This window comes from Poecile atricapillus, chromosome 2 (assembly GCF_030490865.1).
Source record: "Poecile atricapillus isolate bPoeAtr1 chromosome 2, bPoeAtr1.hap1, whole genome shotgun sequence".
Classification (NCBI taxonomy): Eukaryota; Metazoa; Chordata; class Aves; order Passeriformes; family Paridae; genus Poecile; species Poecile atricapillus.
Window position 1 is genome coordinate 133,194,050 of NC_081250.1, and position 24,190 is coordinate 133,218,239.

General features: G+C 40.1%; 1 protein-coding gene across 1 annotated transcript in view; it reads left to right on the plus strand.

Annotated features, from left to right (window-relative positions):
• Positions 1–21,189, plus strand: part of GRHL2 (grainyhead like transcription factor 2) — a 62,558-nt gene extending 41,369 nt beyond the window's left edge. The window contains exons 10-16 of the mRNA XM_058833467.1: positions 4,081–4,168; positions 4,255–4,394; positions 6,347–6,378; positions 7,514–7,608; positions 13,217–13,302; positions 18,428–18,492; positions 19,696–21,189. Coding sequence (XP_058689450.1) covers positions 4,081–4,168; positions 4,255–4,394; positions 6,347–6,378; positions 7,514–7,608; positions 13,217–13,302; positions 18,428–18,492; positions 19,696–19,810 — 621 coding nt within the window. The 3' untranslated portion in view covers positions 19,811–21,189. The remainder of the gene's footprint in view (positions 1–4,080; positions 4,169–4,254; positions 4,395–6,346; positions 6,379–7,513; positions 7,609–13,216; positions 13,303–18,427; positions 18,493–19,695) is intronic.
• The last annotated feature ends 3,001 nt before the right edge of the window (positions 21,190–24,190 follow it).

Genomic DNA, 24,190 nt, shown 5'->3' on the forward strand with positions numbered 1-24,190 from the left:
CTACCTGTTTCTGAAGAGCAATTAGAAAAAAATTAATTATTTTAAAAAAAGGAAGGAAATTCAGAGCACAAACTCATCAAGGGTGACCTCTAGTTACAACTGGTGGAGATTTTGAATAATACATGTTCATTGCATCTGTTGGCTTAATTGGAGCTTCAAATATCCAGACTAGAAAGCAGGAAATGAGTGTCGAGTCTATTAATCAAAACTGTCTCAAAGTAGAAGGAAAGATCACAGGGGTAGTTAGAGTGTTATACACATCAAAAATGTATTGCAAGTGGGAACTGAAGGGTTCAAGGGTATTGATAATAGGTTATCTATCTGTTTAATATAAGTGTATACACACATGTAGAGCTTTTTAAGTTAATGAGGGTGTGAAAATGACTTGAGCGAATGAAAATTATTGAGGTCAATTCACATGACAGTTTGTGCTAGTTGGCACTTGGTAAGAGATGAATTCTTGCTTCTCCCCAGACTTACACTGCCAAATCTTTACCAACATCCCTTTGTCACACGGCTTTTGTAAGTAAATAAATGTTTGGAGAATTTCTACTTGCTGGTGACACTGGGAGAATTTGTCATGCTCAGAGGAAGGTAGCTGGTGTGGCTGGGTATCCTCATCTTTCCAAGATGTCAAAATAAACCCCTGGCTCTGGTTAAGGTGGTGATAAATGGTTCAGTTTCTCTTGCTAGCCTGTGACTCTTCCTCCAGTGACATGGACAAAGCTTGCTGCATCTTTGAGGAAGGCCATGAAGCTGAGACTGTTATTTATTGCCCACCTCCTTGTCATAAATTAAAGAGATACTACAGGAACATTAAAAAAAAACCCAAAAAACATATATAACACACATATATAATATATGTTTATAAATTCTGAAAGTGTGAGCTGCACTGTTATACCCCAATCTGACAGCCTCAAAGAGAAGCTGATGAGACAAGTACCTGATTTATTACAATCACATGGACTAGTGGAACTGTGGAGTAAATTTCTCCTGCCTAAGTATGAAATGTTTTTCATTTTGGACCATGGAAGAAAAAATGTTTCTCTACCTGAGGTGTTATTACAAATGTTTCTTTCTGCAATGGTGATGCCTCTTTAGGACCAGTGGGTGTATTTGTATATTCACTTAGATAAATCACAGGTGGAGGTGTCTAGTTTTTAAGAGCATTCGCTGACAAATTAATGTCTTGTAGCTGCAACACAGCATAGCTGTTGTGGAAAAAGTTATCTCTGAAGAAGTAACACTGCATTTAGCTAAGTGGTACATATTATATATATTTTAGTACTTATTCTGGTAATTTCTTAATATTAGTTTACATATAAACTAGAGAGCAATATCAACTCACATCCAGTATGTGTTTTGTGATACAAATGTAAATGTATAGAGATAAATGTTGCAAAAGCTGTAAATGTTACTTGACAAATCTGACTTTTGCCTTACTCCCTATTTGTTCTCCAATCTTTTGTCCATGTTTGTTTTCCAGTAGGTGATCTTCAAAACATTTGTTACAGTCCACATCTTGTTTTCTCAGTGCTAATTCTCTGCCCTTGCAGTCTTCTTATCATGTGCAGATCACTGCTGCTGCATTATAAGAATATATAATTTTTATTCCTTAAGTAGGTTGTCAGGGAAACTTGCTACCAGGCCTATTTATATTTATATATTGCACGATGCTTTAGCCACTGTGTATGAAAGAACTGGGACTTCAGAGCTACTTGATTTTCTATATGTGATTATCTTTGTGGAAAAGAAGCAGAGCTTGACTTGGCAAATACCATAACATTGATCCAAAATAAAATAAATTAATCCAGTTTTCTTTAATCTGAAAGAAATACATATTCTTTGGAATATATGCAGTTCTTGCATCCTTGTTTTTGGTGTGGAACATCATAGACAAAATGGACTATCATAAAGTATTGAGCAACTCTAATTGCCTATTAATCTGCAGCTTTGTAGAGAAGGCTGATGTCTATGTGCCTGCCCAATGAGATGTGGAATGCTTTAGTCTGGAGCTAGAAGTAAGTGTACACGTGAGCATCAGAGCAGAGTGGTGATGGGAGTGGTCCTTATGAGGGCAAGGGCTTTGTCAGGCTAGAGCTAGAATGCAAGATTTAAGTTTAAATGAGTTGAAGAATTAGGAAGAAAATACTTTGGATCAGCTGCAATTTGTAGGCTGCATTTTGTTAATGACTAGTAGCAGAAGCACTCCTTGCATTTATTCAAAGCCTAGATATCAATGAAAAAATTAAGAACTCATTTAATTATTTCACTGACCACAGCATAGTTTATAGTCACCTGTTAGAGGGCTATTTCTTCTGTCCTGAAGGGATGTGCAAACTGTGGTTTATTAGGTATGTGTCAGATGGCTCAGCTGTCAAAACTATGCAGCAGAAATGCTCTAGGATGCAAAAATAATTTTGTGGTCTCATCCCTGTGACAGTGATGTCCATCCTGTAGGCTTGGCTGGCCCCTGCCATGTGGCTTGGGATCCTGGGGTGTGTTGCCTTGAATGAGTGAATGAAGAGAAAGCTGTGAAGTATTACCAAGTTCGCAGTTACAAAGAATGTTACAGAAAATCAGTAAAACATATATTTTTTATTATGTATAAAAGGCTGAGTCCTCCTCAGTTTCTGCTTTCCTGAGAGGAAACTCGCACTTGGTGCCGTGTATGAAATACTTTGGTGGTACATCCCGTTCCCTGTGAGCAGCAGAGCAGCAGCACCACGCGGCAGGTAGGGCTGTGGCCACCTGGCAGAGCCCTTTGTGCAGCGCAGGTTTCTCAGGATGTGCCTTTTGCAGAACAGTGGCTGTGACTTGTATCTTTGCTCCTTTCTTAGAAAGAAGGGGTGGCCTTAAAGGTTACAAATGTACCTCTAGATAAAATTTTGATAAGTCCATGGCTCTGAATCCCTTTGCTTCTGTGATTGAGGTTGGTGATTGGACTGGACCTGGTCTGGAGACAGTATTCTGTGTGACATGTTTTCCTAAAGAGCTGTTTATTCCTCCTGCTCTTTCAGCCTCTGGAAATCTACTGATAGATCAGAGCCAGGAGTACATCTTTCCTTGCATTCTTTTTAAACTTGCTTCATTGACTCATGTGTGAATTTTGCCATCTTGAGTGGGTATTTTTTGCTTTCCTTACTTCCCTCCCCTCGCTTTCTATTCAAGAAACTTCTAATTTTAATTTGGAAAAAAATTCTGAAATCTTGCATGCCAACTGTCTGGGAGCATATGGATCTTCATTACCCTTCACAATGTGATGGGTATTATTTATAAAGTAAATTAGGAGAACTTCAAAGGAGGTGTTGTTGCTTTTTATGTCAGTAACAAGTTTTATTTTTTAAACTTGTTGAGAGTGTATTTACATAACAGAAGCCTGCAACTTCCCAGGAGTTCCTGGTGCCTGATAGGGCAGTGCTACATTGTTTTCCTATTTCTGGAGAGCTTCTCCCTGTTTGAAATGCCTGTACTTTTCTGTAAGAACCCTTGCAATGTTGGCAAGCTGTCAGCACAGCCTTTCTGGACTGTCAGTTCTCAAAGGCTCTGCACAGCTGGCTACAGTGGAGCAATGCCACCCCCAGACAAAGTGGGTGGAAGAGAGTTTAGGGAAGACCTCAGCACAGCCATTATATAAAATGATAGCAATCCTGCAGGTGTTTTATGCCATTACATACGCAAAATATTTGGCCTGAGCTCTCTGTCCATTGCAGAGACATTGGGCTTGGGCCTTTGCAAAACTGGCCTTTGCAAAATTGGCCTTTGCAAAATTCTGCTGGCATCAGTTCTCCTACAGACTGCACACTGCCTGTCCTGGCTTCTCCAAACCAACATGTGGATATGTTCCCCTTGCTGTCTGCAGCCCTGGGAGCTACTGGATGTGCCAGCTGAGTCTCGGGCACAGGTGATGTATCCAAAGCTTGGGAACTTCCCAACAGTCTGGACACATCTGTCTTCAATGAAATAACTGGTTTCTCTTTTAGCATTTCTGTGTGTTGCTGTAGTTCCAGACATTGCAGGGTACAATGCTCTCAGTGATTCCTCTGGGTAATATCTGTGGGTTGTCTTTTTTCACATCAGGGAGCAGAAAGGAAAATCAGAGATGAAGAGAGAAAGCAGAACAGGAAGAAAGGCAAAGGCCAGGCATCTCAAGCCTCATGTAATAATGGTGAGTAAAGTGGGCCTTTTTGGTCTGGAGCTAAGTCATGCTTAACATGCCTTCTTTCATAACCCTGTGCCTTGTGATCCACCTAGCAGCTGAAGGGAAGTTGAGTGCACTCCCTCTGCAGAAAAAGAGTGATATCACCTTCTTCAAAACAATGGCTGACCTGGATTCCCAGCCAGTTCTCTTCATACCGGATGTTCACTTTGGAAACCTACAAAGAACTGGACAGGTAGGAAATAATGACATGAGCAGGTGCCCACTTGCCACCTGTCTGCCTCTGCTCTGGGGCAGGTTTTAGGGAAATAAATCACTGTTCCTGAGGGCTGCTTCTTACAGTTTTATTTATTTATTTTGGTAAATACAATTTTAGCACATCACTTATAGAAGACCTTACAAGAGACAAGTACCTTTCTGATTTCTGGGTGCGAAGAAGGAGTTTATACTTCTTTGACAACAGAATAGTTTGGTTTTGTTACAGTTGTATAATTTTTTTGCTTTTAAATATAAGGTTGATTTGTGACTGAAACACAATCTGTTTTTGGCTTGGTGAAATGAAGTGCCACCTTGTGGTAGCAGAGATCCCCCTCCCTGTCACAGCTGAAAACAAAGCTCAAACTCTTACACGTGTAGGAAGGTCAGGAGCAGGGTCACTGAACACCACTACCCATTTTCTGTCGTCATCACCTAGAGATCTGGAAATTCCTTGAAAAAAATATTTTCACTCTTCCAAGTAAAACTCCATCATACTAATATTAATACTCAGTATTGGAACTTATTATCACTACTGAACATAAGGAAGTCTTTCCTTTTGACTCTTTTCTACTTTATTGTCTGCTGGGAAGTTGAAAACCTGAACTGGAGGATCAGCTCTGACAACTTTTTTCTTATGAACATGTTATTTATTAATATCTCAGGGAACAGAATTAGACCTTTATGCATGTGTTTATAAAGACAAGTAGTTGATGAGGAAATTTAATATGCATCTTGCTGAAAAATAGTAAAATGAGAAAGATTAAATGAAAATGAGTGTTGGAATTTTCACTTACTTTGAAGCAGTGAGAATTGTGGTTGAGCAAAGCACAAAGAGCGCAGACATTGTAATCACAGCTGTTACTGGCTTACTCTCCCAAATTGGAAAGACGCCCACTCACATATCAGTGTTGGGTACCTTCTGTCCTCATGGCTTTCAAACCAGCATGTGGATTTGTTTCAAAACAGGAGACAGTGGAAGCATTCCTTAGTATATAATCCTGTAAATAATTTTCTAAACTAACTGGAAGATATCCCCATTTCCTAGCTGTTAGACAGTGTTCAGCCATGTCTTTTATTGCTGTGCTCATAGTTACAGATTTCAGCTTTGTACACACACACACACCTCTGAGCTACTTTCATTGCCTACGTTTAGAAGTGAAGGCTCCCAGTGAGAGCCGAGTGTGCTCCGAGCCTTGCCAGCACCAGTGCTGGAGACCCGACTGTGGTGACTGGCCCTGCCCAGCAGGAGCGGCTGTGTGCTCTGTGCCTGCACCACAGCTTGCACCACAGCTCAGCAGCTGCAGGGCTGGTGCACTTGTTGTGAGGAGTTTGGCTGACTGTTCTGTAAAGTGTTGGACAACAGACTGTGATTTTACACCTACCCTGCTACCGTCAGCTTGCATTTGGTGCTGTTGTAAATTCGGTCCTGATGACTCTGAGCTATGTGGATTTACACAAAACTGGACATCTGCCCACAGCCTGTGCAAAAAATGTTTAGCTGTCCCATTAGTAATTGTATTTCCATTAGACTTGTAGTTTAATCTTGTTATTTATAGTTTAATTAGATTTTCAGACAGTATTAAATACATACAAGCTTGTGAGTGCTGTGTCTCAAACTGTATTGCGGTAATTTAGGTGAGTAGTGATCTGATTTAGAGTATTGTAAAATAATTGGGAAAATTATATAAACCAGGGAAGAGGGTAGTGTCTCTCAAGTAAACTCTGATATATTTCCACTAGATAATATTCAGCAGCAGTTTCTCTAAGCCACACTTCTTCCAGCAACTGTTAGAGCTTTATAGAAGGAAAAGGATTTTAAACATATCATAAACTGCTGAACACTTGTTGTCTTTTCTCCCTTTTGAAGTTTCTCTTTTAAGCAAGTATCTGAGTTTTGGGAATAACTAATTTTTATTTCCATCCTTCTAGGTTTACTATAATACAGATGACGAGAGAGAAGGGTAAGATATTTATTGTTTCACAAGCTTTGCAGTTAACAGTTTGAATTCGTAGAAAGTCAGTACAAAATATGAAATCAGATAAAACTGACCCCTTTTCTCTTCCTTCCCTCATGTTCTCCCATGTAACCTGTCTGCTTTTTATATCTGTGGTTTAATACATTTCCAAGATCCCAAGTTCAATACAGGTACAGGACAACATATTTGACAGTGAAGTGCCATCTACATAAGCATAAAGGTTCCCAAATAATTTAAAAACCAGGAATTTTTTATTGAAGCACTGAACTTCACTGCATTCCTGAAAGCTGTTTAGCAGTGCACACACGTGTATGCAACAAATGCAGGAGCTGCAGAGAGAATGGCCATAAGCCAGAAGAGAAAGGCAGAAAGAAAACAGAGAACCAGGGAAGGAAGAAGGCTGGAAATGGGAGTACCCTGTATCTGACTTTGGAGGGACTGGAAGATTTGATTGAAGTCCCTGTAACATGTAGAGATGACATGAAATAAGGATTTAATATGGGTGGCTGAACTTCTGCCCACATTGTGTGCCAGCCCTATACTTTTGTAAATTGCTTGAATCCCCAAGTGAACACCCTCAAGTCTGAGATTCTGGAGTAACATAACTACACTCCCATAAAACTGCAAAAAGTGACCTGTGGTAGGGAGTGGCTGTTCAGCTGCAGTACACATTTTCTTAAAAACATGAGGCCCTTTTTATTTCTTTTTCAAACTAATGTTCTTCATAACATTTTCTAATAGAATTTGAGAAATAAAGGGGTTTATTGCATCAAGCAATAGCTACCCCCTTTCCCTCTATTTTTAAACAGTTAAGGGCTTAATTTTCAAATTAGTGTGTAACATCGGAACATATTTTCCTGTCACCTGCCCCAGCCACTCAATCTCGGCAATTTAAGAGGCCTGGATAGTTCAGATAAACATCAAAAGCTAAATCCTTGCACTTTTGCTGCTACTTGAGTAGATAGTGTGTATTTCTGCCAGACTACAAAGTGAGTTGTTCCTGTTGCTCTTGTCTCCTCTTCTGCTGTGAGCAGTTTTACTATGACATATGAAATTATGTCATAGTAATATGACATAAAAATATGACATAAAAATATAGTCCTTGTTTTGTATATTCTAGTAGCAGTGTCCTGGTCAAAAGGATGTTCCGGCCTGTGGAGGAAGAGTTTGGTCCCTCCCCTTTGAAACAAATCAAAGAAGAAGGTCTGAAAAGAGGTAACAGTCAATTATTAGCAGTTAAAAATAATTCTGTGGGACTCAAACCCTCAAGCTGGGAAGTGCAAGCGTGGCTTGGACAAAGTCACTTGTAAGACGCTAGTGCAAATATAGGTAGATGGGAGAAGAGGTCTTTTCATCTGCCAGTCTATAAGGAGGCATTTTAACAAATGCCAGAAATCACTTTAATTAAAAAAAAAAGGACTATGCTCTCTCAAGAAGGGATCAGGACGCACGTGTATAGGAAAAAAGCTCGAAAGTTTCTTGGTCCTTGGCCAAGCTACAAAGTTCATAAAAGTTCTAGTAGCAAATCTGTGATGGTCTATTTTTAACTTTTGCTCATCTTTTCTGTTCTGTCTGGGATCACAAGCAAATATGCAAGATGCATTGGGTCGGAGACCTTAACAGGCAAGCTCCCGCTGACTGTAGACTTAGATTGGCTGGAATAAAATCTCAGAAATTTCCTATCCTCTTAGAAATATAAGACATGGAGAGACATCTTCCAGCAGATGTAACTGAATTGTTGAAGGGTTTGTTTCCCTTAACTGTTTTTACTGTCCGGGTGGGCATTATTGCAGTTGCATTTCATATGCTCTACAAACTCCTGTTTTCCAGTCTGCTACAACTGAAGCTTAAGTTGAATAACATTGAAACAACGGCTTAGGTTGAGCTGTTAAACTTTGCAGTGAAGGTGGTTTTGTCCACAAAGTCTGTTTTGGGTACACTTACTTCTACTGCAGTGCCATATGTGATAACTTCCTACACTGTCACAGTTAAACACCCTGGAGAATATTTGCCATTCCTTCAGTCTTATGAGTTCTGTCACATAAGTTTATTTACAAACTTAAGTAACTAAAACTTACAAGTATTTTGAAGTTTGCCTGTCAGGTTGTGAGACAACAAAGCAACAAGGTACAGAAGTGAACCGGGTTTTTCTTAGTTGTACCATTTGTAAGACTCCTTTGAACTTCATAGAAATGACTTCCCACAAGAACACATTTGCAAAGTTTATGTGTTGGTTCAGGTGGTGTGCTTGAACCAGGGGAAGCACAGAAGGTTATAGGATGGAGACTGATACCTTCTTGAAATAAATGCGAACATATGATTCTTTTAATTAAATTAATTATGTCAGATCAGCAGTGACCATGGACTTGCATTGGTTGACTCAAGACCTTGGCCAAATTCACATTATCAGGGCTCTATCAAGCAGAAGATGACAGCCATGAGGGCTACATGAATAACTGTCATTTCCTACAATTTCACCTGGGTTTCCCAGCTGGAAGCCTAGGAAGTTGCCTTCAAGGAGGTATTGGTTTGCTTATATTATTTCTGTCCTTTGCTGTGGTTAGTTGTTTGGATATCCAGGATTTGCAAGCATTTCAAGGGTAAGATTAGAAAGAAAAAAAAAATAAAAAATCAGGTGGTGGCAAAACTGTGTAAAATGATTAAATCCAGGAGAGGCACCAAACTAGAAAAGCTGGAGGATGCTCCCTTCACATCCCCTTCCTGTTCAGTGTTTCTCTCATCTTGGACTATGCTGGCTGGAGGCCAAGGCTTTTCCAGCATGGCCTTTGCTCTGGTGAACTTCCTGCCATCGGGAACCCTGCATCTGGGATTGTGCTGATGGCGTGCAGCCCAGCTGAATCTACCCATTCGATAACACTATCTTTGCCGGAGAACTCACTGGGTATTAAAATGTTTTGGGCTTTTTTCCCCCAGCATTGCCATATTAGAAGCTTCTTTTCTCAATATTTATTTGGTAGAATCAGTAACTCCTAGAGAGCAGGTATAGTTGGGAGTGTAGGTGTAATTTTTTGAGAGAGAGCAGGTCTGGTATGTGAAACTATACATTAAAATATACATTAAAAGCAGTGTAATCCCAAGGTGTCTCCTTAGCAGAGCAGTGCAGGTAAATAGCAGCCAGTGGGGTGTCCAAGCCCCACTGAAGAACTGAATTGTGTGGCCTCACCTCTGCCTGCTGGACCTACTTGTAACACTGTCTGGTGGAAGTAAAACTATTAGGGGCAGCCTTCAAGAGAATAGGTCTGAAGGGGTCTGCAAATAAAGTTCATATTCTCACTCAGGTAGCTGCCTCTTTTTGAATTATTTTTTCATCTTCTTGACCTCTAAGGGAAGTCCAAGCACCCAACACAGAAATGTGAAGTATGTTAATCTGTACCAAATGTGCATCACAGCTAGTTACTTGACTAGACTTGGCTTTTTCCTGTTTTGAGTTCTCAGTAAGTTTCCAAATCACTTTCCCTTTCAGACTTCATAGGGAGTTTCCCATTAATTATAAATCCAGCATCTGAATTATAGATCAGGTGTATTTCTAGTCCTGTAGTTCTCATTTTCAAGAAAGTAATTTTTTGTCTAGCTTTTGTCTCTTAGGAAAGTCATGTTAAACTACTCTGAAACATTTTGTATTCATAACAATCAGGGGGTTGAGAGCCATCAAAGAAATTTGTGCCTGGGCAATAATTAAAACCCAAATGTGAGAAAAGAAAGCCAAATTACAGCTACCAGCCGTAGCTTCTTTCCTTTACTTAGATGTACTACATCTTCATCCAGAGACTATTTAACAGAGACTGTAGTCATTGTTCATGTGGTTCCAGTCACAGCACTGGTAGTGCCCAGGCTCAGAGCTTCCAAATGCCTCAAGTCTTACTGCTTCATTTTTCCTCATGTATGTTGTTGTTAACAATTTTAAAAGAGTTATCTAACATTGTTCTGCATTCACACAAAAATCCTCAATTCAGTGGCCTAGCTTCCAAAATTTTCACTGGTTCAACAACATCCCTTGGGCATGAGCCTTGAGCAAAGGCTGTTTGCCCCTCTGCAATTTGGTGTGTTGGGGCTATTTCTCAAGTCACCAAAGACATTTATCTCCTTCATCTTTTGCAAGTATTTTTAACTTCTAAAGAATATTAAGGTCTGCAATGGATTTCAGTGCTGGCAAGAAGGTTAAGGACTAAGTCCAGGGAGTAGATCAGACAAATTTGTATCTATCTTTCAACTTTCAGGCAAAAAATAGCTCATTACCGTCTACAAGATGTCACCCTTGTTCCCCTCCAAATATTGTAATTTGTTCTGTTAGAGTGAGTCCATCTAGATCAGTCTCAAGCTGATCCAAGGGAAGTATAGGTTGGATATTAGGAAAAAGTTTTTCACTGAAAGAATAATAAAGTGCTGGAATGGTCTGCCCATGGAGGTGGTGGAATCACCATCCTTGGATGTGTTTAAAATAAGACTGGATGTGGCACTTGGTGCCATGGTCTAGTTGAGGTGTTAGGGCATGGGTTGGACTCGATGATCTTGGAGATCTCTTCCAACCCAGTGATTCTGTTGAATTCTGTAGAAGCTATGAATTTGGTGACAGTAGGATCAGAGGACACGAGTTGTCTTACATGGTCACAGTCATTCAGTGGCATTGCTGCTGCTGAGCCCAATGAAGCCTTTGCAGCCCTTTCCCTTTTCCTCTGGCTGTGCCTCCTGCTGTGGCTGTCTCTCCACTGCTCTGCCAGCATGAGGGCTTGTGGGGCTTCACTGTACACTGAGGCAGGGACCTGATCTGTTTGAGTAATAACTCAATAAAGGGTTGTTTTTTCACTCATGTCTGCTGTTTGAGAGAATTTGTCATCCAGGAAAATTTGTTGAGAAGAGCCAGCGTAAGAGGGTGTAAGGGCAGGGATGAGACAGGGGCTTCCTAAGGTATCACTGTTACCACAAGTCATTTGTGGAAAAGTCATCTACTGAATCAAGGCCAGCAGTTTCATACCTGTCAGAGAAAAGAAAAACCTAAAAACCCTCCATGTGCTTACTAATCCTGCCCCTCTGTGTGTATAATGTTGCCTGGCACACCAAGCACAACAGAGATGTGAAGCTCAGCACCAGGATTGTGTAATGTACCCAAGTTTAATCTTGTGATTTTTTTTTTCTCCTTTCAGATATATTTGTAATTGTTAAGGCTGGCAAAGCTAAGAGTTACAGGACAGCCCTCTAGTCACAAGGAGAAGGTGTACTAAATTAATATAAGTGTTAGTACTGCTAAAATTAACCCATTGAGTGAGTGCTTGTTCATGTGATTAAACATATCATGTATGGTAAAATTAATTCCTGGTGTGGATTTTTTTTTCTTTTACATTTTGACAGTTTAAGTTATGACCCAAAGCTGACTCAGCTTCCAATCTTCCTTTTCCACTAAAAGGATTTTTTCAGGCCAGGCCCCAAAGAGTTGCCAAAATATAGGTGAAAAGGATATCACTCTGCATGCTGTGGTAGCAGTTTCATGGCTTATATTTCTGAATTGAATATTCAAAAAACCCAACATTTTCCTGCATGTTTGGTTTGTAGGCCAAGTCAGGGGACTGAACTACCCATGATTTTTTTCCAGTCATTTCCAAACGTAGGCAAAGAAGCTACAATTCTCTGCAAACAGGCCTAAGTCTATCCTGCTAGAGTCTTGGCCTGAGAATTAACTTCTTCTGCACAGTTACTTCTATATGAAAAATAGTAATATTTTTTGGTTCATCTGCATGACATCTATTGAGTTACCTGGTGAAGATATCTCTTGGACCATAAGAATTGGCAGTAAAAGATGCCCTTTTCTATCTACAAAAAAAAAAAAAAGAGTTACTACTGTAATTTGCCACACAGACATGACAGTGCATGTGTATTTGTACCTCATGTGCAGCAGTGCTATTTGAAAAGGCTGTTTATTTAGGAAACAAAATAAATTGTAGAACATCTTATTTAACCTGTTACTTATCAGTCATATGAGATGATGCCTAAAACACTTTTCTAGTGTCTATGCTTATATGCTTTGCCTTTGCCATGTTTTAGCAAGGTTCCTCCTTTTATCTGTACAAATGTGAAGAAAGCAAAAGCTAAGAGAGGGCAGAGCACTGTGTCTGTGGATAACTAACAGCTAGCAGGGCACGTGAGGGGGAGAAAAGAAACAGAAATGGCATTTGGGTACCTAAGCAGGTGGGCACACTGGTAAAATGCCTGCCTGCCAGCTGTGTTCTTGAATGTCTCCTCTGTAAAATCTCAAATGACTTTGAACTAATTTTTTCCAGTGTTTATTTTCATACTGGTCAGGCCATTTGCAGTTGTCTGCGTGTCAGAGACAACTATTTCTTTACCTTTTCTTTGATTTTTCTCTCCAAGCCACAGCTAAAGGCAACCCTGACTTGCTTTTTTTGCGTGTCCTTTCCCAGCCTTTTAGATGAAGCCTGGAGAGGTACAAGCCAAGACAGAGGTTTAAGAAAACCTGACTTGTGTGTTTTGCCTTATAACCAAGGGACAGCAGCCCAGTGTTTTTTAGCTTCTTTCTGTAAACAGAGATTTAGATTCTGGAAGATAGAGATTCTTCACATTTGATTAAATTTGCTGTATTTTCAGTACTGTATGTTCAATGCAACTATGATGTGTTGTCCATGTCCAGATCACTGATGATATTAAAGGCACATCTTTTTAAGTGCAAACCATCTTCAGTGCTTCATTTTATCTGTCATGGATTAATATTTATTTTTCTATTCAGTGTGGGGTATTTCATCTGTGCAATTGATTGAACCTGCTCCAAGTTTGATTTTTTTTTCTGTTTCAGTGCTTTTGTATGTGAGGAAGGAGACAGATGAGGTGTTTGATGCTTTGATGCTAAAATCACCCACAGTAAAGGGGCTAATGGAAGCTGTAAGTATCCAATATCCTCACATTGTTTGTCTTTCTTGGCAAGAAAATCTTGAGGCTTTCCATATATTATTGAGATAAACCATAATATAAAGATGAAGTTATTCTCAAGTGTGTTTAAAGCATTTCTTAAAGGCTTTTTGAAGTGCAGCTCTGAAATGCTGGCATTTTCCTAATTCAGCGTCATCAGCAGGTTACTGGGTTTAGACAGCATCACAGAGCTGATTATTGGAGACCTGAGCTTTGATCAACAGCAGTAGTTAACCAGTGTCAGGGTAGGAGAGAGGTGCAAGCTTCATTTTCTGAAATGCTTCTTTCTGAACTGGTGGTTCAGAGCCTGTTGGATCTTTTCCTGTAATGCTTACCAGTACACTCCCAGCCTGGTTTCCAAGAAGAGACCAAATGATGTACCATTTCTGTGGGAATTTCATACAGCCTTTGTGCAATTGCTGTTCAGCATGTATGAATGACAAGTCATTGTCTCAAATTCCTTCTCTAGCCCTCACAGTGTGACCTATGTACCAGTAGCCTCTTTGCTGCTTCTCTGAGTTGAGTTTTTGCTTGTTAGCCATTAGCTGTCATCATAAAATTTGCTATTTCCATGTTTAATCCTATTTATATGAGCTGATGGCTCATGAAATTTGGTAAGGGAGGAGTTAAGAAATAATCATGTGTCTCACTGCTTCAGTGGGGGAATGTGAGATTGACATGTGGGATGCTGAGTTGATTTCCAGCCTTGTTTACGTGTAGGGGAGAAGACGGAAATGGATGAAAGTGCCCCTAGAGAACTTAGCTGAGTGCTATAAGTGTGTATATTTATACTCTCTTAAAACTGTCACAGTATCTCATTGCATGTACTGAACACTTTTAATGCAGTAAAGATTGAGTTATTTGGTCAATATTTGGCCAGTAGCAGAAGGCAGAAAAGGATTTGTGGGTTAATGAAGTTGTTTAAAGCACCTATTTAGATGAGAGTATCTCTGGGGAGAGTCAGTGGCATGCTAAGGATGTCCTAACTGTGCTTCTGCTGATGCTGTTTGTTAGCTGTGACTGCAGCTCAGCTGTCAGGCAGAGCACATGGATAACAAAAACCAGGCTTTGCTTGAAGAGGCAGCAGTCTGATTCATGGTAGGCTGCAACACGATTTCATCTTGTCTTTGTATGGAAGTATCTTATAATCCTTCTATAACTGTTCAAGCTAAAATGAATATTTTATCTCCAGTAGTCTGTGCCTCTCCATGCCTGTTCTCCAGCCACCATATAACAAAAACAAAGCTGGTGCAGAAGCAGGAAAGGTTTCTGCATACCTCAGTCAGTGCAGCTGCTGACTCATTGGCATGTTTTCAGCACCAAAGAAATCTAATCTGTTGTAAAATATCCCAGTTCACTGGAAGGAACATGTTCAGAAAATTTTAATTCTCTTTGGTAGCATATTGTGGATAGAAAGCCGTCAAAGTGCATGTTCTTAAATATTCTCTCTACAGTCATTGTAGCAAATAATGTAATTTTAATTGTTCATATCCTAAGTGCTCCATTTTGGTCTCAGTATTAAGAATTTAGGAACTCAGCCTCTGAGTATTACAGAGCTCCAGATGTGAAAGAGAGCTCCAGTGATCCTCAGTCATACCCTCCTTCTCTGTTTATGGATTTTACTTTTTTTTTCCTTTTGTTAGTCACTATTTCTGATCTTTAACTTTTTCCTAAATTTCTGTTATTAATTATATGTTTTTCTCAGATCCTATGTATATTTTATTCTCACATATACCCCCTTTCCAAATTAACAATTAGATTCCTTCTCACATATCTTTCTTTTGGCAAATATCTAGAGGTCTTGGGTTTCAGAAATGCAGCATGTCTCAGGAAGTGACTCAGATGTTTGGTTTTCACTAGTCGTGTTCAACAGAAAATAGCAAAACATCGCACATATGTGGTGTCTGACCAGCTCTTCATCCTGCTTTCAGCCTGATACAGTCAGAATAACTGTGGATCTCAGTAGGTACCTCTGTCTTACATTGTGCAAAATTACATACTTATTCAAATTACAGAAGGCAATTCAAATTGGGAAATTCAAGCATCTCCCTAAGTCTTTCACTAATTGAAAGCTAACAGCTGAGTTCAACAGAGCTAGTTTAGGCTATTAGATACCTGCCTATATATGTGATGTTCCAGCCAGTCTAGGGCAACAGACTAGACTGTTTCATAGAAACAAGCTGGCAAAGGTGTTTTCCTACATGCCTTCACCCACCCAGATATTGCCCTTTCTGGCTTTCTGACTCCAGCAGAGAGCATTTCTGGTGGCTTGTGCAATCAAACTTGTCATGCCAGGGGACTGCAGCCCAAAGGGACACCCAGACATCTATTTCAGTGGCACTTGGAAGGCTGTCACGCTGCTTCGGGCATCCTAACAGAAAGAAATCTCTGCTCAGAAGATTGAGAAATGGACAATGAAGATGATAAGGAAAAACATTCCTCCAAATAAAATTTTAAAATTTTTAAAATTTAATGTAGCCTGCTTGCGTTCAGGTGAGAAATCCTGTTGTTTTGTATGGAAGTTGACAGTAAGTGCTGGTCCCCCTGCACTGGCAGCAAACACCCTGAGAAGAGGGTGTTAAGTGAAATGCCCTAGCAGATGCTTGTTCTCTGCTTTCTTAATTCTGCAGTAGGACTTAGCACATTTATACTGGAGACTGTGAGGGGGAGGCTCTCCCATACCTCCACTTTAAGCCTTGCTTCCACAGCTTGCTGTTTGGTATAATTGACTGAATCCCAGGGGTTCCTGAGAAATGTGCTTATTCAGTCAGCTGGAAATCTTTCGCAAAGCTCACTAATCCCTGCATGTTATATAAATCCTACACCTGTCATAGGCAGTGTGACAGGCAAGGCGTTCTCAGCCCAACCTCTCATAGTTTATGTAGGAAGTGATGTCCCAGAGTCCCAAACTGCTTTGAGCAACATTTGGAATGCATGAGTGTTAGGTATGCCAAATATCCTAGGGAAGATTTATGCTGGAATGTGCAGAATGCTGTATATTAGCTGCTATTAAGCCTCCTTGGCAAGAAATGTTTTGCTCGGCTTGTTTATTTGCATGGAGTCAGTGAAAAGTGTCTTCAAGTGCTGATCTTTACAATATCACTGGGCTTCAGAGTTAACAACCGAGAGAGGAAGATCGTTTCCTCATGTTCACACAGTTGTGATGCTTTCTGCAGTTTTGGGTTGCCAGTTTTTCTCCAATGCCTGTTACAAAGGATTTTTTTCAACTGTCTGATGAAATGGAGCTATTTTTATTATTGCTTCACATGAAAACTTAAATTTAGGGGTACAACAGAAGCACAGATACAAAAATTCAACACCAGATTGTTTATCTGATGTCATTCTGTTCATGATAAGCAAAGCCAGAGGATAATAAAAAGTAAAAGAACAGTGAAACATGCTGGTGCAAGTGAAACTGAAGTAGCAAATAATACCCAAGCTCAGTTTGCATTATGTTCTCTGCTAGATGGAAAACTTAGGGAGTGGATGGGTCTATTGTACCTCATCAGTTATTCCCCTTTCTGTTTGCCACTGATATATGCTGATAGTCCAAGGACACTGTTTTCAGTGTAAGAGAAGTTTTATTGGTTTTTCAGAATCTTGTAGTTACTGGACTAAGATGACAATTATACTATTATAGGTCATATAGACAAGTATAGGCTAATTAATTCTCTCTTTCAGAGAATCTTGGCTGTCTGGATGGGAGCCATGCTTGATGTTCAGCCTGTGGCTCTTTGAATCTGTCATTGGTGCTGAGTTTATCCATTAAATTTTCTCTTTCATGACAATTGCTGATAACAGAACTCTGAATGCAAACAAAAGAAAGGATTTTACAGTGACTGTTGTTTGCCAGTCTTTAAATGGATTTTTAATTATGCATTTCAGTTCTCCAATGCAGAAGATAAGTAGTCAGCTGTTTAGCTGCAACTTTGTTTCACCTGGGAAGAGCTGGAAACTTTGCTTGGCAGCACCGAGCAGCACAGAACATTAATCACTGTGGGGGGAAAAGTAACTATTTTGCCTTGTGGGACAATCCTCTTCTAAAGTGTGAACTGTGAGACGTGTTCCCTGAAAGAAGAATTATAATTTGTTATAATAATAAAGCAAACCTGGCTCAGATGAAGGGCCCAGAGACACCATCTTCATGAGCACACCATGGACTCACTGCAGAATAGACATCCAAAAAAGTTACTAGTACACTGCTGCAAAGCAATGCCAAAGCATCCCAGTGAAGTACTTTTTGGCCTGGGTAATTTGTCAGCTAAGTAGATCTTCCTTCTAAAGTTTTACTGTATTTTCTGCTTTATTGTTTTAGTTGCTTTAGCATGAAGTTTATTTTACAAGTTCTTTACCTTGACAACACATTGCTCTGTGACATCTCATCTTGTTATCTATACCCTCAGATGATGTTTTGTGAGCCAAATAGTGACTTCATTTTGCTACTGTAGGAACTAGACTGAGTCACCTTCCCAACAGTACAGAAGCTTCTTAGTCCCATATGTTTGATGTCAGTAGTCCTCCCACAATAAAAGATACCTTGATGATACTTTTCAGACCAAAGTACCACCGTGGAGAATCCTCTTAGCTTAACAAACCTTGAAATGTCTTTGAGAAAGATAAATGTGTATGTTTCTGTTGTTCCATCAGTCCATCAGTTCCTGTTGGGTTGCCATGTGTCTGCCTTCTGCCTGGTGGGAGAAGCCTTTGCTTCCGTGAGCCCAAAACATCAGATTAAAAAACAACAGAAAGATCAGATTGAAATTCCCTGGTAAAATCTGAAGCTGGGAAGAGCATTGACTCCTTAAGCAGAGCACTAGCAGATGCTGGGGCAGTTCTGATGACTCACACCCTATAAAAACTATGGTATTCGAGTTTCTGGATGGAGACAATCATGGGTTTTGGTTAAGCTGTTCAGCATTATTGCTCCCCAAGTCATCCTTAAATGAAAGCATGATATGGTTGTGACAGACTTTTCTGTATAGCTATCTTGTCAAAGTTTGCAGAGATTTTGTTTTAATGTCTTCTGTAAGGTAAGAGGTGATAATTTTATATTTCTCACTCATCTTTAGTGATATTTCTTTTATTTTTATTATTTCAGATCTCTGAGAAATATGGGCTGCCAGTTGAAAAGATTGCAAAACTTTATAAGAAGAGCAAAAAGGGGTAAGTTAGTTACCTAACTAGCTAAGGATCTATTGCAGGATCCTTTCAAAGTACTCAAAGATCCCAATTATACTTGGGGCCTCATGATGCTGGGCAGCACAAACCCTTTCAGGAGACATATCCAGGTGTGTGAAATCTTCATGTCTGTGGAGACTGTAAGGGATGGCAGAAGAGGAAACATGGATCTCCAATCTGTGTCTGACCAGTGTTCATAAGCTTACTGTGAAGAAGGGGTTTGTGGATAGCATAAGTGGATAAAGTCTGTTTTGTAGACAATATACTTAATTACATTGTGGAGGGCCAGCATGGGAGATTCTGCCTTTGCTGTGAATGCAGTGTGGAGTTTTCTTGCAGTGTTAGGAAGAAGTAGGCCACTGTCTTACTCTGAAAGACAGGCAGCCAATGTTTGCTGAAGGGGTTTCAGCTGAATAAATTCAGATATGAACATTACAGCTAGACTTTTGGAATAGCTAGGCTCCTGCTCCTTGCCATAAAACTAAATCTTCAATTTTTTTAAGGTCCTGTTTAACCACAATATTGCAGTGATATAATCTTAAACCAATAATTTATTTGCAGCTGTAACTCCATTTTAGGACATTATTATATCTAGGGATTTCTTTAGCTTTTGAGAAGACAGGTGAAACTTCTAATGTTCTGCTTCTTTCTAAGTGGCAGAAGAAACACAGAAGAAAGAAGTGAGGAAAACACCCATATACACTTCTAATAGTCATTGTTGGTAGTCTCACATCCAAGCTGAGTTCTAAGTCTGTGAGCTGTGTGCAAAGCACAAATTCCACTGCTTCTCTGTGTTAGCAGCTCATACCACAGAGGTGCAGCAGCTCACATGGCATGCCTGAGGAGTAGCATGGATGTGTCCCTGTGGGAGCCAACGCCAGGCATGGGAAGCACCAGCTAGCTGGGTGTGCTGGGGATGTGCAGTGCAGCTCATCTGTCGGTAGCCTAAGTGTGTTAACATCCCAGCACTGGTGTGTCTCTTTACCTGTCAAGGAGCAGCCTCTAATCCAAAGACTGTGAGGGACTACAGGGCAGATCTTGATGATACTTTCCACTAGTGACCCTGTCCTGGCATGTTCTGGAGTCAGGTTTTGTGTTGTAGAGAAGCAAGTACATGTGGCAGAGTGTATAGCTTTTCCTTTCAGTGTCCTGGTGCATAAAAACATTGATTTCTGCCTTTGTCACCAGTATCCTGGTAAACATGGATGACAACATTATTGAGCACTACTCCAATGAGGACACATTCATCCTGAACATGGAGAGCATGGTTGAAGGCTTCAAGATCACACTGACAGAGATCTAGCCTCAGGCAGAGCCTTTTTGTAAGGAACCACAGCATTTCATCCTTCTTGGAAAGCAGATTCCCCGTGAACTTGACCGACATTGATCAGAGAAACTGTTACAAGACTGCATTGAAAGTACTGTCTATTCTGCATGTGTGCACCCACTGCATATAGACTTGGGTTTGTCAAGCACAAGGCCACTCATGTTAACCTGGTCCCTTATTTATTGTTCCCCACTCTCTAGTGTACAAGCAGTTACCAGCCCCCAGATTTGTAACCAGGTGACCCACTGCAAGTGTGAAATGCAGCATTTTAATCCATACTTTAGTGTGGATAAGCTCATTCTAAAACATGTTCAGTAACTATGCTGGTCTAATTTCAGAATCTGGTATAAATCACTTTACCAGTAGTTGTCTCTGTCATTGCTAAAAATCTGTTGCAGTGCTAAAGATGGGCAAAGTATCTGACAGTTCACTTGCTCAGACTGATCCATATCTCTCTATACTGTATAGTCTTGCCAAATACCTCTGGTAGTTCTCAGCATGTAGCAATGAGGACTTGTAAGTAAGGCATTCAGCTACAAATGTCACTTGTAAGTAAATGGTAAAGAAACCATTTTAATCTTGTATATAATGTTTATAATATGCAATAATATATTTTAACTACTGTATGTGGGCATGTTTACTGCCACTATGTTTTTGTATGTGTTTGGTTTAGGGTTTAATAGAATCTGTCCTAGAGGATTAAATTGCTGCAATCTGTTAAAGAGTGTGTACTGAGAAGCTGACACCTGAATCTGTACTCATATGCTCCATCCTTGCTCACACAGTTGTATGTTGGAATATTAGAGCTGACTCTGCTACTGGGTCTTGGATGCTCTGGCACAATGGGGCCCATCTTAGGTGCCCAAGTCCCGGCTATAGATACCTGAGTCTCCCATCCAGCTGTAACAAAATCCAAAAGACACAGTGTGTCTGCTGCCTGGTTTGCCTAGAAGTACAGAAGGTACTTCTTCCTGGTTGTCTTCCTTTGATAAAGCAGAGGCTCCTAAAGTGGCCTTTTCTCAAACCTGTGGTGGGAAGGTTCTTTCTGCAGCAGCATCAAAGCACTCCCCTAGACTGTAAGAAACAGGACTTCAGACTCTTCTGTTTAAGTGTATTTGCTCTTGTATTTCCATTTAATGACTCTGTTGTGATTTCTAGGACACTTAGGTGATGTATAAGCCTGGGCTTATTCAAAAGGGCTTGATGCAAATATTTGATCAAAACTGGAACAATTTTTCCAGTGGAGATTGAGTGTCCCACAACTGAGGTGTGGAGATTGGTCTCTCTCTCAAGGGCTGCATCTGAATCCAAGTTGAACTACATGGTTATTCCATCAAATTCCACACCTATCTTGTGAATTCTGTGAAGTGATAAAGTTGTGCAGGCTAAAATCATACCAGGAAAGGGGTTCATGGCCTGAATCCAATCCTATGACATCCAAACCGAGCATCTCCCTCTCCATACCAGCTCCTCTAGCTGTTGTAAAGAGCTTCTTACTTAGCATATAATTCTATGAGTTGCAGTTGTATTTTATTCTGTATGCACTGTACATGAATCCTGTGTGACAGACAGAAGTGTGGGTCCTTTCCTACATGCAGCTTTTAGAGTTCATTCTTTTCCTTCTGAAACCTTTTCTCCTTTAATCACATAACCTTTATTATTTGGTGTTTAATGGCAGAAAGAAACACTGCCTTGTTTAACAGGGCTCATGGAGTGTTTTGAGCTGTGTGAAGCTATTTACATTCAAGCAAAGTAGCTGGGATAACTTCCCAGTCTGATTTGGCCATATCTGCATGAATTGTCCTTTAAGTTACTGCACACTTTCTGAACTTCATTAGCAGTAGCATCCCATTAAAATCTCTTCCTTTAATAGAAATGTTAGGTATATGTCAAGGTTTCTGCAACCTTTCTGGGACCAAAAAGTATAAAAGGTTCAGGCTGGTAGCATCAGTGCTAACATACTCAGAATCCACATATGCCTGTAAAGCAAAGTGTGTGTTCTGTCTTTCTCCTGTCCTTTTCTTTTGTCATGCACTCTTTCCCCTTCTAATGCACAGTTCTGTTGTAATTTCCTTAACTTTATATAAAGATGCACTCCAGCAAAGATGCTTTTGCTACCCTGCTCAAGAACAAACAATCTAGGAATACAAGAGATTTATGATAGTTCAGTTTGTTTCTATTTGGCTCAGACTGAGATAAAAAGTCTATACTGATTTATCCCAGATATTTTTTTCTTTAAGAAAAAAAGAGGACAGTTTGGACAGGAGACATAGGAACTGGGACCAGCACACAGGGCTGGTGAGCAATACTGTTAGTTCTTGGCTTTCTCTTTTGGTGTTTGGAATCCTCAGAATATCATCTGGGACCTCTCAGCCGGTCAAGATGTCTGGGCAGAAGCTGCAGGTGAAGCAAAGGAGCTAATGTGTGCAGGAGCTGAGCCCTGGTTCTGCCCCCAACAAACCTGCTGTCTTAGGGAATGCCTGTGGCACCTGGACTGGAATGTACTGCATTAAGAAAGGTCACTGAGAATTTGGGGATCACAGAGAAGGAGAGGCCCTCCTGGCAGCACCAGCACTCAGGTTAATGGGATGGTTTTGTCTTACATTTGGGTCAAGATGAGCTGAGATCTCTTTGGTGCTGCAGAATCCTGTGATGAGGAGCAGTGTGGGATCAGTGAGAAGTACAATGCTCCAGGAATACTGGGGCTTAAAGAGCTATCTTTCCATTGTCATTTTAGGACCTTTCAGTCAGCCACTGTCTAGAAAAGGACTTGCTTTCAAGATTAACTGAAAGCTAAATACATCTTAAAGTGTGCAAATTCTTGATAGTAGAAAGTTGACTCTTACGCCTTTAGTTCCTTCTTACAGTCTGAATGAAGTTATCAGGAAGGTGACTAGATTGGTGGTAAGATTATTTTAAAACAACAACTAGGGCTAAGTAAGGATGATTGCCCTTCACTTTATCTGCCAGGGTCTGAGGGCTTTGTTTCTCTGCTCCAGATGCAGGTGCATCACAGGCACTAAGACTGAATATGCATGCTGCACCCCTTCAGTAGTTATAGCATCAGCTGCCGGAGGAGCACTGAACCTTGGGGTGCTGGTTGTGGCAAGCTGCAAGCTCTCAGGCTTCACCTTGTTGGTCCAAATCAGCCCATCAGAGTGGTGGGAAAGGGGCAAGAGTGGTGTGAGTAATGCAAACTTCTGAAGCAGTGGCTGTCTTGTGCCCTGCTTGACTCAGATATCCTGAGGAGTACACAGTGCTTACATGTATATTGTTTAAAATATGCATGTTGCTTTTGTTTGATAAAAAATATTGATTTATGCTGTATCTTCCAAATATTATCAATTAAATGGAAGTAAGATTTGACTATTGTTTGGCAGGGGACAGGATATCTGCCTTGCCTCCTTTTGTGTCTTTGTGGCACTGCTGTGGTTGTTTATCTAAAGGAACAAAATTCTCATTTCCTTTTATTCTTCAAGACAGCAGTCTTGAATCTTAACTAGTTCAGCCTGAAGCGTGGCTTGCTGCTCAGTGCATTTTCCCTATGAAGAGTTATAGCAGTGCAGTGTCTGTAGATGTTGTGTTTTGAAAGACTCTGATAGAGAGGTACAAAAGGTCTTCTAACTTTGGTTCCTGCTGCAGATTTGGCACTTTGTCCGTCCATTTGATGTTTTATTATGAAATCCCATTCAAATTCTCAAATTCTAGTTCTTTCTCACAGTCAGGTGCTTTATTCCCAAAATGAAGTGCATCCTTTGAGCGAAGCTTTGTGGATGTAGAGTGATAACCCCATCAAGACATTTTGGAGTATTTCTACTACTGAGTGTAAACTACAAAGAAAAGAATGGGTTTTTTTCTTGTGTGTCCTCTCTCACAAAGTTTTTGGTCAATGGAATTCAGAGATCAAATGTCTTTCTTATATATTTTTCTCTTTCATTCTATGAATTGTTTAAATGTAAATTAATTCAAACAATTAGTAAAATCTAAACTCTCTAGCTGTCCGAGATGCTGTATATTGATCGAATACACAACTGGAACTGGAAAGGAGTATCTTATGACTTATAAAATGTAAAGCTTATTAAATGTTTATATGCTCTTCCATTTCCTATTAACTGAGACAAGATACAAACACGAATGTTTGTGCCAAAGATTGTGACAAGCCGTCTTTCTGGCAAACAAGGAAACTTAATGTATAAATAGCGTGCTTTTATATTAAGAATATAGCTCATGTAACTTAATAGTGTTGCAACTGGGAGAGGGGTTTGATAAACTGTAAATACAGTTATTTTATTTTTTGTACATTTTTAAGAAGGAAAAAAAATAAATATTCCTATGTATGAGATAATATTTCTGTAG